The sequence below is a fragment of the Curcuma longa genome, chromosome 5 (assembly GCF_044706935.1).
Source record: "Curcuma longa cultivar G26 ecotype Majalengka, Jawa Barat chromosome 5, ITB_CL_G26_1.1, whole genome shotgun sequence".
Lineage (NCBI taxonomy): Eukaryota > Viridiplantae > Streptophyta > Magnoliopsida > Zingiberales > Zingiberaceae > Curcuma > Curcuma longa.
The window spans coordinates 5513684-5529444 of NC_133865.1; the positions used below are offsets into that span (position 1 = coordinate 5513684).

At 37.9% G+C, this 15761-nt stretch overlaps 2 protein-coding genes across 2 annotated transcripts; one reads left to right on the forward strand and one right to left on the reverse strand.

The window, feature by feature from the left end:
* Positions 1-7665: 7665 nt before the first annotated feature.
* Positions 7666-8902, forward strand: LOC141828939 (putative F-box protein At4g17565). Its single transcript, XM_074716330.1, is given in 2 exon segments — positions 7666-8371; positions 8374-8902. Coding segments are annotated over 2 exon segments (1152 nt in total). The 3' UTR covers positions 8820-8902.
* A 45-nt stretch (positions 8903-8947) lies between these two features.
* LOC141828938 (isocitrate dehydrogenase [NADP]) lies at positions 8948-15663 on the reverse strand. The gene is made up of 15 exons (XM_074716328.1): positions 15522-15663; positions 12882-12925; positions 12639-12748; positions 12136-12173; positions 11973-12050; positions 11846-11899; positions 11675-11776; positions 11501-11586; positions 11323-11426; positions 11161-11229; positions 10966-11081; positions 10809-10843; positions 10305-10447; positions 9309-9431; positions 8948-9226 (listed from the first exon to the last, which is right to left on the reverse strand). The coding sequence occupies exons 1-15, from the start codon at positions 15568-15570 to the stop codon at positions 9142-9144; spliced, it is 1236 nt and encodes a 411-aa protein (XP_074572429.1). The 5' UTR covers positions 15571-15663; the 3' UTR covers positions 8948-9141.
* Between the last annotated feature and the right edge of the window lie 98 nt (positions 15664-15761).

Genomic DNA, 15761 nt, shown 5'->3' on the forward strand with positions numbered 1-15761 from the left:
AATCACCACAAGGTATCAAAGTGACTCAGCCATTTCTTGAGGTCGATGTTCCAGCCAGCAAAATATTTCATGTATGAATTTTTTGTCATTATGAAAACTATTCCTCATTTGTCCTTTACAACAATTTTAAAAATCAAATATAGACATTCAAATGAAGCATTTATTCCATAGTAAAAGTTATTCAATTCTGTGAATCAAACGGTTTCAGAGCCTATTTCGATTATAAACTCTTCTTGTTTCAGAGATCCAGTATTTAACATCACATCACTAAAGCCGCTCAACCATTGAGCCATTGCTACATCTCCAAGAATGAAATGACTAATAAGTTTATTGAACGGATCTACTGATATTTTTCTTTTTAAAATATACTTTTTATTTTGTATAGCAAGCTAGGCACTGATCAATCTTCACGTCCCAACTCAAGAATGAGTGTTAGAGTATATAGTTTCGTCCCATATGACATAATAAGTCATTAGGTATTATTTTTGGGCAATGTATGAATCTAATTACCAATTAGATAATTGGCATAAGCTCTCATAAACAAGGATTAATCATAATAACTAATTAGGATAAACACACTTTGATGTTGCTGCATTATTATTAACAAGGATAAAAAAAAAATCTCAAACAATGAAGTTTATCAGTGTGTCAAGTAAACTTGCCATAATGGGTAGGATATGCTAGAGAAGACACAAACTAAAATCAAAGATCGTGGAATCTGTCATCCCAGCAGTCCTATACAATCAGCTCCACGATCATTTATGAGAAAGTAAATCGGAAAGCTACAATTGACCATTACGGAGATTAAATTTGCTCCCTCAAATAATGACAAGGGTACTAATGCGATGATCTCGGCAAAGTCGAGGTAATGCCCTCCTTCGTAGTGGTCAACTGTAACTTCCCGATTTACCTCCTTACCGATGATCGTGAGGCCGACCGTGTGGGGCCGCTGGGGCGATAGATTCCACCTTTTGCTGAAAAAGAATACTAATGCGATGATAAACAGCAAGATGGATTAACCATGCAGCAAAGGTTTGAGACTCTTGTTGGGCATTATCGGACACCCATGGAGTTCGAAAAATTGTGTAACTAGGTCGTCGAGCTATGATATCAACGTTTTCTGAATTTATCCTGATAGCCGATAGGGAATTCCATAGGAACTAGTCACTTTAAAATTACGATGTACACTTTTGCAATTAATCAAGCATCCATGGATCGATTTTCAACTATGACTCAGTACAGATTAATTTCTTTCCGTGGAAAAGCAACCCTGGAATGTTGATTATAGAGCGACCATCGTTCGCACTTCCTGATTTACTTTGATGACAAATGAAAAACTTCTATGGGATCGAACCGTTCACCTCTACGATTAATCCATTCGAAGAGTTGGATATTTGGATTTCTATATAAGTAAGGGTGCTAATGATCCCCTTGGGCTATGATAAAAGGTTAGATATGTTTCCTAAATAACGATAGTTCAAATCTCACCAATGACACATTACACATTGGAAGTTTAAAAAATTTATGAGCTTGATTGACCATCAAGATCCATTTGTGCTTCGCAATTTATTTTGATGACTGGAGAACAATTTTCGTGAGGTACCGATCACTTTCAAAATTAATCAAAAGGATGGTAACACAAATCGAGCTTGTTCCGTTGAGGTCCTAAGGTCATAGTATAGTATGCTCGTGAGCTCGACGATCGCTCTCGCTCATGACCTCGTCGCTGCCCATCAACCTCTCGGCCATAATCAAGCGTCCCGTTGATGTTTTTTTTTCTTTTTATATTGTATTGGTGAACTAACGATGGATGATTTTTTTTATCTATAAAGGTACGTAACTATAAGGATCAGGGCCGGCCCTGGGCTAGGGCAACCAGGGCGACTGCCAAGGGTCCATAATTTGATAAGGGCCTAATTTTTGGCCGACAAAGAACAGAGGGTGGGAAATTTTTTACATAAAAAAACATGCTAGGGTTCGTTCGTCGGTAGGATGCTATTCGACCGTTGCCGGCGACGTTAAATCAAGCGAGATCGAGATGGGCAAGGGATGACAAGAGAGAAGCGCGAGCAGGGGACGGCGATCGGTTGTAGAAGTGGAGGGTTCTGCCATTGAAGTGGAATTTATATGAATTTAAAAATTCTAAAATAAGTAAATGAATAAATTTAAATAAATACGACAATTACCTTTAAAAAAATTTTTTTGCACCGAAACCTACCTTCGTAAAATTTAAAAAAAAAAGTGGTAGACAAATAATTAATAAAAGATAAATTTTTAAAAAATCATTTGAAGAAAATTTATTTAATATTTAATTCACTAATTTTAAAGGCTATGATAAAAACATTTATTTTTTAAAAAAATAATATTCATCCCTTCTTCTCGATCGAATAAACTCACAATCCATAATTGAAAGATAAAAAAATTCTTTAGAATGAATCAAAAAATTGGCTTTTTTGTGAGGAAAAATTTCAATTTATTGTCTATCATCGTCAGCTTTATTCAAAATATAATGTTAATTTTATTATGGATCATTTTTCATCATCGAGATTCTCTATTTTCAGGGCAATCCTGGGATAGGTCAACCAGGACGACTGCTCAGGATCACAAATTGGTGGGACCCTAATTTTTTAGATTAAATTTTATATAATCTTAACTTTTAATTATTCTCTCTCAAAGAATATTAAAAGTATTCTTTGATCAGATCCAAAAAAAAAATATGAACGGTCAACTCTGTAATTCTTTGTCTATCTATCCATCCAAAACAAAATTAAACGATCAACTAGTTTTTGAGTCCTACTCGCCGATCCTTTTTCTGTTCATTCCATCAAGCACAAGCACTTGATCTCGATAAGTTGTGGATCTCGTCACCAGATCTTTTTTCTGTTCATTCTACGGGTTGTGGATCTCTGCCGCGAACTGCCCCCACAGACCACAAGGCCCACAACCGCTTCTATAGTTCCACATGTCGCGAAAGTGCCCATCCATATTAGGTTTTATTGTTCTTTGCTTATTGCTTATTGTTCATAATTATCTATCATTATTGTTCCGGCTCTTTGCCGACGATAGCCGAGTCACCAGACAGGGGGCATGCCGCGTCACCCGGTTCTTCCACAGCGGAGGAGAGGGTCCTGAAAAGAGGGACACTGAACGTACGGATTAGCCGGGCGCCGGAAAGTTCCGCCGTGGCCACTCCGACGCTCAAGTCAGGAAAAGGAGAACACTAGTGTGTATTCAGAATTCAAGATGGTTGGAGTGTCATACCTGAGGGGTTTATATAGGGCTGGAGGGAGCGGTACCTTCGGATCTAGGTGTGTGTGATTGGAAGAGAGGGCGGAATCGCAGGGTCAAGCATGTGACAGATTTCGCAGATCAGACGGTTCATCCGCGTGTCTTATCTTCTTTGAAGGGCTATGATCGAATTGGACCAAGTAAGGAGACTTGGTTTACAAACCGCTTCTTTTAGATAAGTTATGTGAAGAAATAGGTGCATGATCCCTTAATATCATCTCCGTGTCGAGAGTCGTCGATATGTGCGGTTGAGATGCACGGATGCAAGGTATTCTCAACCGCGCTGATGAGAAGTGCTCGGTCCGTCCCGAGCTCTTTGCGTGCTTTGTGGCTGAAGGAATCAGTATGGGATCCACGTCCTGAGGTAGGCATATGATGCTGCGACCAAGTCATGAGATCGGCATATGATGCCGGGATCAAGTCATGAGGTCGGTAGATGAGGCTAGGACCATGCCATGAGGTCAGTATGTAATACTGAGACTGAGTCATGAGGTCGGCCTCTGGAATTAGTTTACTTCTATAGGAGTCATAGAGCGTTGAATACAGTACACCGAGGTCTGAGGGAGCTCGGTTGGTATATTGAACCTTGTTCCGACCTTGCGGGCAGGTGAGATAGGGAGTTTTATGCATACTTGAGCTTGGTGGGTAGTGATAGGGGAGATATATGATCTGATAGTGAGGTCGAACTATGCGATTTCCTTAAGGGTAGCCGTGGGCTAAGTTATGAGGAGTTGTGTTAGGTGCGCCGCGGTCCAGGAGAGCTCGGCTGCTGGCTTAAGTTGTGTATCGATCTCTCGGTAGGGTGACTCACAGATCATTGTAAAAGATCAAGCCTTGTAGACCATGGTAAGCAAGATTTATGACCTGATAATGAGATCGGAACGTTAGCCTAAGCTGCGAGGAGCTCATATGGTATATTGAGGTGTGTGCTTATCTCGAGATGAGGTGGGCAGTCGTTAGTTATTCGGGTGCGAGAAGGTTAGGGCAGCTAGAAGGGGGGGTTGAGTGTTCCGGGTGAAGTCTTGAGGACTTCCTGGTCGCAATACTGAAGATTTGGCTTCCCTGCCGAGGGGGTTAGTTTTACCCACCTTTTTCCCTCCTAAAAGTATCGGGTCCTTCCTGTTCAACGCCACGTCGGTGCCACGTGTCCTCTTGGGGGACCCCTGTTTCCTACCTGTCACGCTACGTCATTCCAGCCGGATCAATTATAAAACAACTATCTAGATATCAAAAAAGACAAAAAAAAAAAAAAAAAAGAGGAAGAGATAGCCCAAAGCTTAAGAGGTTCATTGAATAAATATTTTAGTAAAAAAAATCACATGACACAATAGAAAACTTAGTTCAGATTTTAACTAATGAATCAAATGCAAATGAAGATTTCGTTGAAAACAAGAATGATGAAAATGAAGAATTTGTGACTAGTTAATCAACTTTTTCTAGTAGTCCATATGTTTAATTTTTGCGTGATAAAATTATTATCTCATTACCAATCAAGTGAGGTATACAAGTCTTCGAACTGTGTTGCATGTTCACCAACTTCATGTTTGCAACTTGTGTTTTTGTTTCCTTCTCTTATTTTTAGCCATACAGGTCTTTAAATTTTCTCGTTGTATATTTTTCTTTGTGCATCAAAATACTTTTCTTGATGTTTTGATATGACAAAGTTTATACCTTTTGGTGGAGCAGACAAGGAAATATTATGAGCGGTTATCAAAAAAATTCAATGTTCGATGACGACCTTCATTCAGTTTGGAGTTTCTTCACTACGAAGAAGAAAAAGAGTATTTCAATGGAATTTGCAATGACAATTCAAAAAACCTCAACTTTTTTTTGTTATTTTTTGTATGTTCTAAATATTATTTAGAGTATCGTTATCATTTTAAATAGGAGAAATTATTTTTTTATCTTTGAACTCTAGTTGCTTGGAGAGCATTGTTTCGTATAAAATATTTTTATCTTGGAACTCTTATTATTTGAAAATCATAATTTATCAAGCTTTAAAAATTAAATATGTCATTGTGTCAGGGCCCAAAAATTATAATTTCGCCCAGGGCCCTTGTACAACCAGGACCGGCTCTGATAAGGATGATCCATCCATTTCATCATTCATGTATAGTGAAGTCACATATGATAAAATCGCAGTTTTGTTATTAAATTTGTCATTAGAAGTCACAACTGGCCAAAAAAAGCCATATTATTCTTGCTTGAGATCGTCTCCGGATGAGTCATCGGATACCTGACTTCTACGTTGAAGAAATTACATGGGGCCCACGAGCAGCTGGGAGAAGACTGTGGCCCTGCAAGGCTTCTAAGAAGAGACAAAGGGTTAAAATGGAGGCTAAAGGTGCCTTGGCTCAACCACTCCGACGTCCAAATCAGTCCGTCATCGATTGGAGATGGAGAAAAAGAACAGAAAAAGTGAAGAATGAGAGTAAAGAGTGTGTGCACATGTGCCCGGATATCTGGGCCCACGGGAAACAGGGTTCTTTTATAGAGTTATTAGAGGATATGCCACATCAAAAGTAAGGAACATATATCCTATGGTGATGGTAAAGCATGTCTCATCACCCATGCTTAGTACTATAAAAGGTTATGATGTATTAATGTAGTAGGTTATCTATCGTTATGTACTTTAACATTCCACGTGTCACTCAGACGGCTAGTAGGTGGGATGAGCAAGGGAAGTAGTATTGAGGGAGTGGGGCTACTTGGGCAGGAGTGCGGACTCGATAAGACTGAGCCAACCTCTATCTGGGAGATCACGAAGTCAATGGTGTGGGTGGGACATAAAGTCGGTCAGATATGGAGTTGGTTAGGCCGGTCAAGTGTGGAGCCGGTCGGGCATGGAGCCGATCGGACACAAAGTCAATCAGGCACGGAGTTAGTCGGTCCATCCAATGTGTTATCTCCACTTGGACCAAACCTTGATTTTCTTGACCAAGATATATCAGCCCATAACACATATTTAACTAGAGTGGTAAATTTGGATCGAATCTGTCGGATTAGACCACCCTGTCAAATAATTTAAGCAGGTTAAGTTAAACTTTTATCAACTCATTTTAAGGTGGATTTGGGTGGACCAATCCGCCTAGGTTAGTGACCCTTTTGGGTCGATCCATAGCGGGCTTGGATTGACCCGCGGATTGAGAAAATTTAATTTTTTTAAAAAAAATATAAAATTTAAATAAAAAATTAAATGGACTTGACCTGTCTAAACCGCAATCTAAACTTAAAAATTTTAACTTGACTCGTTAAAGTGGAATCTAAATTTAAAATTTTTAATATCTTTTAATTATACTTTTGACAGCCTTATGGATTGACCCGCCTAATTCGCAACACATCTTGGGTTGGATTGGAATGAAGATTTTCAAATCCGTCAAGTTGATGGGTCGGTCCGTTGCTCCACCTTATCGTATGATGGATTTTTGACGAGCTAGCCCACCGCCACGTAGGGGTGACCAAAAATTTAGTTAAACCGATCAAACCGACTGAAATTTCAATTATTTTTAAAAAAAATCAGTTAATTCGGTTTGATTTTAAAATTTTTTATTCGATTAAACTACAAAAACTAAATTAATCGAAAAAAATAATTTATAAATTTCTAAGTAAATAAACTTATAAATTCCTAACTAATGGGTAAAATTTTCATAATATTTAAAAATTTTAGTTATTTTGGTTAATTCGATCAAAAATTAAATTAATTAATATTTTATCGATTCAGTTTGTTCGATTTTTATTTGAAAATTCAGTAGATTCGGTTAGTTAAAAATAAATTTAATTTGGTTTGATTTTGATTAATTTAGTTTGATTGGATTCGATTTTAATCGAATACCACGGTTTGACCGTTCTATATTTAACTAATTAATATACTACGCTTAAATTTAAATTATATTTAAGGTAAAAAAAATAAAATGATAAAAAGATCTAGCTATATATATTTTTTCCGACTAAAAAGGAAACGAATTTAATTATTTAACACAACTAAAATAAGTAATCTTAATTTTCTTTAAAAAAAACATAATTAACAAACAGTTCGCATCAAATATAAATTTAAACAGGACTATATTTTATGCTATTTTAAAATAATTTATATAAATAGAATATTTCCTTATATAAAATTATATAAATTTAAACAGGATTATATTTTATGCTATTTTAAAATAATTTATATAAATAGAATATTTCCTTATTATAAATATTATTATACTAAACGGAAAAAGATTAAGCAACAAAACGGAAATAGTTATATGGTAAATCTCAAAATTTTAGAGCCGGCGTCCTTTAAAAAGGATGGTAGGCGAGGAAGAGGGATATCCAATTCAATTCGCTTGTTGCCGCCGCCGCCGCCGTCGTCGTCACTCACCATCATCTCTCTAGATGTCTACTTATTGGTCGGAGATTCCTACGGATCTCTTATACTCAATCCTATCCAGGCTCTCTGTCTCCGACCTCTTTCACTGCGCCGCCGTATGCTCACATTGGTCCGCCGTGGTCGATAAGCTCCGCCGCCGTCCCGGCGATCACCGTCCTCAAATCCCATGGCTTGTGCCGGAAGAGCAATTCCTCATGAACGGAAGATATAACCGTCACAACAAGTACAACTTCTTCAGCTTATCGGAGGGGCGCGTGTATAATATCCCAAGCCCCGCTACTCGCACCCTCAAGACCGTCATCGGATCTTCCTACGGTTGGCTCATAACCGTCGGGAACGTCAGTGTGCAACTCCTGAACCCTATCACCGGCGTGCATATCAACCTTCCCTCGATCCCCACCATGGACGTCGGATGGGATTTGGAAGACTTCAAGGGGGTCTTGTCCTCGGATCCCTCCAGAGGGGGAGATTACAGCGTCGTCTTTCTGTTCTACAGCTATTCTATGCGGAAAGACATTTTGTGCTCTGTTAATGCCGGAGATGAGAAGTGGAAGATGATAAGTGATTATTATTGGTGCGACGACATAGCCTTTCACAAGGGCAAACTCTATGCGGTCTCACAATCTGAAGAAAATGGCCAAGCGACGATAGCGGCGTGTGATCTCCTCACGCCGGATTCGACTCCGACATGGACGCCGGTGGTCGTTCTGTCAGACGCCCTTGGGATTTTGACGTCTTGTACTTTCTCTGTACGTCTTCCGATGATCTACTGATGGCACGGACCACGACGAAAAAATCAGAAGGTTATATCAAATTAGAGGTTTGGAATGTGGATACAGAGAAAGGCGCCATCATCGCCATGAATAATTTGGGGAAGCGTGCTCTGTTCTTGAGCACTGGTTCTTCGCTTTGCATCGATACTTCTTCGTTGCCGGATTTGAAGTCGAACTCTGTTTATATCTCGGTCGACTTGTATGATACCGGCTTTAGTGATAACTTGGTTTACAGCATGGAGGACGAAAGCTTCGCCGCCTTGAGTTTGCCTTCGTTATCGTCTCGAAGCCGGCGCCGGCGGCCATTTACATTTCGGCGGCCGATCATAGTTTGGAAGCTGCGGCGGCCAATTCTTGTTTGGTTTGCACCCAGTATTGCATACTGATCCAATGTAAACTTAAAGCTTTTTTTTTTTTCATATCTCATTTCTATGTGAATTTATGGCTATGTCAATCAATTATGATCGTAAGGAACTATTTCAAGAGCTGCTAGAGAAATGTTAATGTCAAACTATGGATGAAGTACTGGAAAGTCATACTTTAAATAATCAAAACCATCAGTGATGAGTTGCAGTAGCAAATTAAATGCTGAGAAAGCAATGAAGAATGGAAAATGTTTCTTCCCAACATGAAAACAATTTTTATTTGAAGTAAACTAAGTAGCGAACCTTCCCCGACTCCCAGCTTCAGGAACTTGCAAATTCAACCTCATTGCGCAGAAAGCCTAGCTCTCAGCTCAGATGCCACTGCATCGATGAACTCTTCGGTGTTCAGATAATGAGCTCGAGTGACGCTGGAGTAAACAGGCACTTTAGTTAGAAAACATGAAAATAGTTGTTGCTTGAGCAGTTGTAGTAGAAAGAGGCTAGGAATACCCGGATCCATGAATGAGAAGCGCCAGATCTTTGGTCATCTTTCCACATTCAACAGTTCCAACACAAGCAGCTTCCAGTTTTTCAGTGAAATCGAGCAGTCTGGCGTTGTCATCTAACTTTGCCCTAACAAATCACCACAAGGTATCAAAGTGACAGCCATTTCTTGAGGTCGATTGGACCAAGCAGGGGTTGTGCAAGCTGAACCAGCCAGCAAAATATTTCATGTATGAATATTTTGTCATTATGAAAACTATTCCTCATTTATCCTTCACAACAATTTTAAAAATCAAATATAGAAATTCAAATGAAGCATTTATTCCAGTCCATAAAGCAAGAATAAATGTTCCTATTGCGCGTTCCTTGTTTATTTCATTCCATAGTAAAAGTTATTCAATTCTGTGAATCAAACGCCTCATTAGAGTAAACAGAACTTTTGATCCTATTTCTTGATGTTTCTTCATCGATTATTTTCTCATGCACGAACACTAACTTTTCTCTCATTTGCAATCAATATTTTTTCTCTACGTGTTTGGCAAATGGGATTCTTAGGGTTACTTCAGTTTGAGGACAAATGAAATTATATTCCTCCAAAGAGCTCCAGTATTTAACACCACATCACTAGAGCCGCTCAACCATTGAGCCATTGCTACATCTCCAAGAATAAAATGACTGATAAGGATCTACTGATATTTTTCTTTTTAAAATATACTTTTTATTTTGTATAGCAAGCTAGGCACTGATCAATCTTCATGTCCCAACTCAAGAATGAGTGTTAGAGTATATAGTTTAGTCCCGTATGACAATAAGTCATTAGGTATTATTTTTGGGCAATATATGGATCTAATTACTAATTAGATAATTGGCATAAGCACTCATAAACAAGGATTGATCATAATAACTAATTAGGATAAACACACTTTGATATTGCTGCATTATTATTAACAAGGATAAAAAAAAATCTCAAACAATCATAACGATGGGAAAAGAAATCCACACCTGTGAGCAAGCCCTCTTGACCAGGCAAAGATGGAGGCTATACTGTTTGTACTAGTTTCACCACCCTTCTGATGAACACGGTAATGGCGTGTTACTGTTCCATGTGCAGCTTCAGCTTCGATGGTCTTCCCATCTGGACACACCTAAAATGCATGCCAATTTTTGGATTATTGTTTTGTAGGTCAGCAGGAATACTCTAAACCTCACCATTAATCAAAGGCAATAACAGCACTGGTTATCCTTATCAAGGGCATTTAAACAACCAAAATACTTGATAATTGAACCTAAAAAGGTTAGTTTTTCTTATCTAGTTTTCCTTGGGAACAGGTTATCTAGGACAAAGAACAAGCTAAATCATCACACTTATCTCCAGTGCACAGGTTGCATCCAAGATGTTCAATCAAGTAAAATATGATCAAATTTTTGACTAATTAAAAAATGACCAATGATTTTATTTTCCAAATGGAAACACACTTAGATGATATTAGCTATACTTGCACATACCAGCACTGATGTCATCAGACCAAGAGACCCAAAACCTGTACAAGAAGGATTATTATATAGTTAAAAATTTGGCTCAAATAAACTATTTAATAAAGATGCTAAAGCTTTTAAAGAAAAAAAATGGGTAATGGAAAAGAGTTCTCAATAAAATTCAAACCTTGAGCTAAGAAATCACTCTGCACATCTCCATCATAGTTTTTGCAAGCCCAAACATAACCACCTTCGCTCTTGAGTGCATATGCAACCATGTCATCAATGAGACGGTGTTCATACCTATCAAAAGAAAATGCCATCAGATGCTAGAAAAAGTGGGGATACATCAAACATAATTAAGAAATTTAGAAAAGCTAACCAAATCCCTGCAGCCTCGAACTTGGATTTCCATTCAGTTTCATAAACCTCTTGGAATATATCTTTGAACCTATTAGATGAGACATACAGCAAAATGTGTAACTAGTCAGATATTCCCATCAGCTTTATCATAACATCTTTGAGAGCAAATTGTATTCCACACCTTCCATCATATTTCTTCAAAATTGTATTCTTAGTGCTGAGATAAAGTGGCCATTTCTTTTGTAAAGCAGTAGCCATGGAAGCTTCAGCGAATGAACGAATTGACTATACAGACAAAGATAAATAATTAGAATCATTATAGCAAACCCATATTGTAAATAGCAAGGTTAGGTTACTACCTCATCAGTATTGTACATGGATAAGGCAACTCCACCTGCTCCAGTGAAGTTGAACACCTCGAGTTCAACCTCCTCTTCTTTTCCTTCTGAAAGGAATATGGTGATAAAAGTTTATTATATGATAAAGTAAATCAACAATAGATGTTGGTTATAAACGTGAAAAGAAAAGCATACCAAAAACTAATTTGAGCTTGCCAGGTCCTTTAATGACTGCATCAGTCGCCCTGTATTGATCACCAAAAGCATGTCTTCCAATGCAAATTGGCTTTGTCCATCCTAAAAAAAGTGAAATACAAATTGTGATAAAAGATACTGTGGTGAGCATGAGGTGGTTATTTTTAGTACCTGGAACAAGCCGTGGAATATTTTTGCAAATGATTGGCTCTCTAAATACAGTTCCTGCAAAAAACACAAGGTATCAGTCAAACTTCTTATCGGAGCTTAGATACATGAATTACTTGAGCAATCTCACCATTCAAAATATTTCTAATTGTCCCGTTAGGGCTCTTCCACATTGATTTCAGGTTGAACTCCTTAACTCGAGCTTCATCTGTCAATATTAAAAATATTCAAATTTAATGATTGCATATTTTATTTTGGTCCACAATGCATAAGATCCATGCAAGTTTCTTTACCCGGAGTAATTGTTGCACATTTGATTGCCACATTGTATCTGCAACCACATCAAAATAGTTTTAACAGGGGTTCAATATACCATACTGTCAATTAATAATCCAACACATTGGAATATTGGTTAACAAGCAATTGACAAATAAGCAACTGGCCAATATCTTAATATCATGTCTACCAAAACTGAGGTTCAAAAAACTGATTTAGTACACTAAGTCTTCCTAAAGTTAATTTCAGATTCTAAGGAATGGTTTAGTACACACTGTCATTTCTAGAAAACAACAACTCAATTTATCTGAATCACTGAGGTTTGCAAACCTAGTCGGTTTGATTTGGTTTCTACTTTGATCAATCCATGCTTGGCTGTAACAAATGTAGCCTTTCAAAACTAATGCCCAAGGAAGAAGGAACAGAAATCCAAATGCTAAAAATTTAATCAACCAACTTGACTTATCAGTCTAATACATAAATTAGTAGAAAGAGTAAAATAAGAGACTTTGAGGCCTACTTAAGAGTGGCTTCTGCGCTCTCTATTGTGACTTTATCATCTGTGGCATCACGGTGAGGTAAGCCCAAATCAAAATACTTGATATCCAGTTCCAAGAATGGAAAAATGAGCTGCAATATAAAATTCCACATATTGATAGATTAGCAGTTACTTATCTTCTGCATTATGAGCTCTCTTGCAAACTGATAGACAAGGATATTAAGAAAGAATTCAACTGATGTTGACAAGCAAATTATTTATCACCTTTTCTTTAATCGAATTCCAAAAAACTCGAGTCATTTCATCCCCTGCCATAGAGTAAAAGTTATCATATTCAGGCATGGATAAAGACCATCATAAACCAATTGCAATGACATTCTCTAGTAGAAATTTGACAAAGTTTTAACAAGTGAGAAATTTCTTGAGAGATGATTCAAAGTTAATCAATGAAAATAACTGCCATTGTTATGCACAAAAGAGCCACAGGAGAGGTGTTAATATCAAGAATTAGGGGAGAATGTATATACTTAAGAAAGGCAACTCAGTAACTGAACATGTAATTAAGAGAGGAAAGGGAATCAAGTGACAAGCAAGGATTAGCTTGCAGTAACTAATTTCCTAGAGTATATTCCTTGATCTCCAAAAGGATGTGCCATATGCTTGCATGAACCAGGGATGGTTTGCTAATTTGGTATATCTAAGACATTGCAGAAGTCCCCAGATGTGTACCACAACCTGAGTGATTATTTTGTGTTCAGCCCATGAACTGCTCTATGCTAGGGTATGTGACTAGTTAAGTGGAGACCATTTATCAAGCAGCGCCAACTTGGCAGTTGAGATAATATTTGGGCCATATATTGCATGTTTAATCAAGTGCACTTCATGCACAAAACTTGACACCGTCCGGGCATTAAGAGGGGGGGGGGGGGGGGGGGGGGGGGGGGGGGGGGGGGGGGGGGGGGGGGGGGGGGGGACTAGGTCCTTTAGATTTCTTTTCGTGTGTGTTAAGTAGAATATTCTTTGAAACTTATCAAACCAACAAAGACCATCATGAAATTATTAATGTCTTAGCTGTTTCATAAGATATTATGTCAGTGATCATGAGATTAGTGATTTTCATTTAGAGGATCGTAGTTGAATATGCAACATGAGTAAAACATGAATAAAATTGGAGAATACCATATGATATATGTATCAAATGAGCAATTATGATGATCTGGACAAAGTATGGGCAGACAATTACAAGGGATGTAAATAACCCTTCTCATGATTATCTATGTTATTCTTGGCAGCTTGGGAAGAGTTATATAGAGAGATATAATTTAAGAGATGAAAAAAATAATTGCCAACTAAAGGAACTACATCTATGAGGAACTGAGGATAAAGAAGCAAAGGACAGAATGAGAAAAAGCTAAATAAGATTCTGAAATTTAGCAAATCACAATCATTGATCAGAATGCCAAATTTCATAAATGTTATGTCCAATGTTGGCTCTAACTTTCAATCAAAATGAGAAACCATCTAGAGATGCCAGTGAGAGCTACAACTCACTAATGAGAAAGCAAATTTCATCGCCATGTATAAAGGAGAAATGGATGTCCTAAATGAAATTTTTAGTCAGCCACATATTTGAAGCAATTCACATAGTTAGGCATATTTACACTTAACAGCAAGGGTTCCTAGTTAGGCATAAGATAGAAGGTCAAGGTTCAAATTTTATAAGGACTCAGAGTGAGGTATATTATTATTATTTAAGTAATAAAACAGTTGTCCATGTGTATTCAGTAGTCCACCTTAATTTCTCCACTTCTTTATATAGATTTGACTACCTCAATAGATCACTACTGAGGTTAAATTAAAAATATGGAACTGGAAACTAGCATGATTCAACTATTGATACAAAAGCAAACATTACTATAATTCTTTTTCTAACAATTTAAGACAAAATATCCTATCTCTTGGCAGTCAGCCTCGTTGCTGAAGTCTTACAGTCAGAAACAGACAAAAAAAAAGGAAAATATCTGCGCTCCCATCGCAAAATTCAATTCAGAAACCTTTGAGAATCTGTTCAAAGATTTAACAGTTATATCTCCAGGAATTCATTGGTAATCCAAAAATGAGGATAAAAAAATGATAAAAAACTATATGGCACAGAGCGGAAGCGCCCTAGAAATCATTATTGTCCCTGAGGCATTCAGTAATAGGCCAGATACAATTGGGAGCCCTTGTTTTTCTTTCGCAAATTTGCTTTGATTCGAGAGAGCAATAAAATGTTGATTCTGAAAACATATATATTCATCCTCCTGTTTCATGAAGACTCCAATTTTACTGGACATTGTAAATCTTTAGCGTGTTCATTTGACCTGCACGATGATTTCCTAAGCACACGATCCTTAGAAGAACACGAGCACAGTGGAAAGCGTGGGTCAAAGGAAGTACTATTATTTCCTCTCGATCCAAGACCTGCACGCTGATTTACTAATCAAACTAACACTTGAAAGTAATACGAGCACAGGGAAAAGAGTGGATCTTTTTTTCCCTCTTGATCCAAGGAACCAATTACAGAAAAACTCGAATCCAAAAGACGGGTTTTAAGTTACTGCTAGCCAACAAAACACCTCGTGAGAAAAATAAAATTAAATTGTGTTAACCGTAACTTTACTAGATCCGCACAGTAAAAGTTACAAATTTGCATCAACACACACAAGCCTTTATCAACCCATGAAAAAGACAGCGCGGAACAAACAATAAAAGATCTTGAATCGATACAAGGGTCGAACGAATAAAAAAACATTCAAAAGAATCAACCGATCCGGGAATACATCAGATCTGACGGAGATGCAAAGACAACAGGTAAACAGGTGGTTAGGGAAATGGAGATGCGGAATTCCAAAAAGTTCTCACCGTCCATCTCAACGATGGGGTTGGCGACCTTGATCTTCTCGAACGCCATCTCTAGACGCACCGCCAACAGATCGGGCGGAGTAGGACGAGGCAGAGAGAAGAGAAGGAGCGGAGTTAGAGAGAGAGAGAGAGAGAGAGAGAGAGAGAGAGAGCAAGGAAAGCAAGCAAGCGGAAAGAGCCGCAGCCCCTCCGTCTCTATATAAGGATTTGACCCAGATCTTCCCTTAATTTGTAATGTTA

Coding starts and splice junctions, on each gene's coding strand:
- LOC141828938 (XM_074716328.1), bottom strand. CDS start 15,570: ATGGCGTTCGAGAAGATCAAGGTCGCCAACCCCATCGTTGAGATGGAC. Junction 11,082..11,160: donor TTCGAGGCTGCAGGGATTTG/GTTAGCTTTTCT, acceptor TTCTTTTGATAG/GTATGAACACCGTCTCATTG. Junction 9,227..9,308: donor CTTCTCATTCATGGATCCGG/GTATTCCTAGCC, acceptor TGTTTACTCCAG/CGTCACTCGAGCTCATTATC.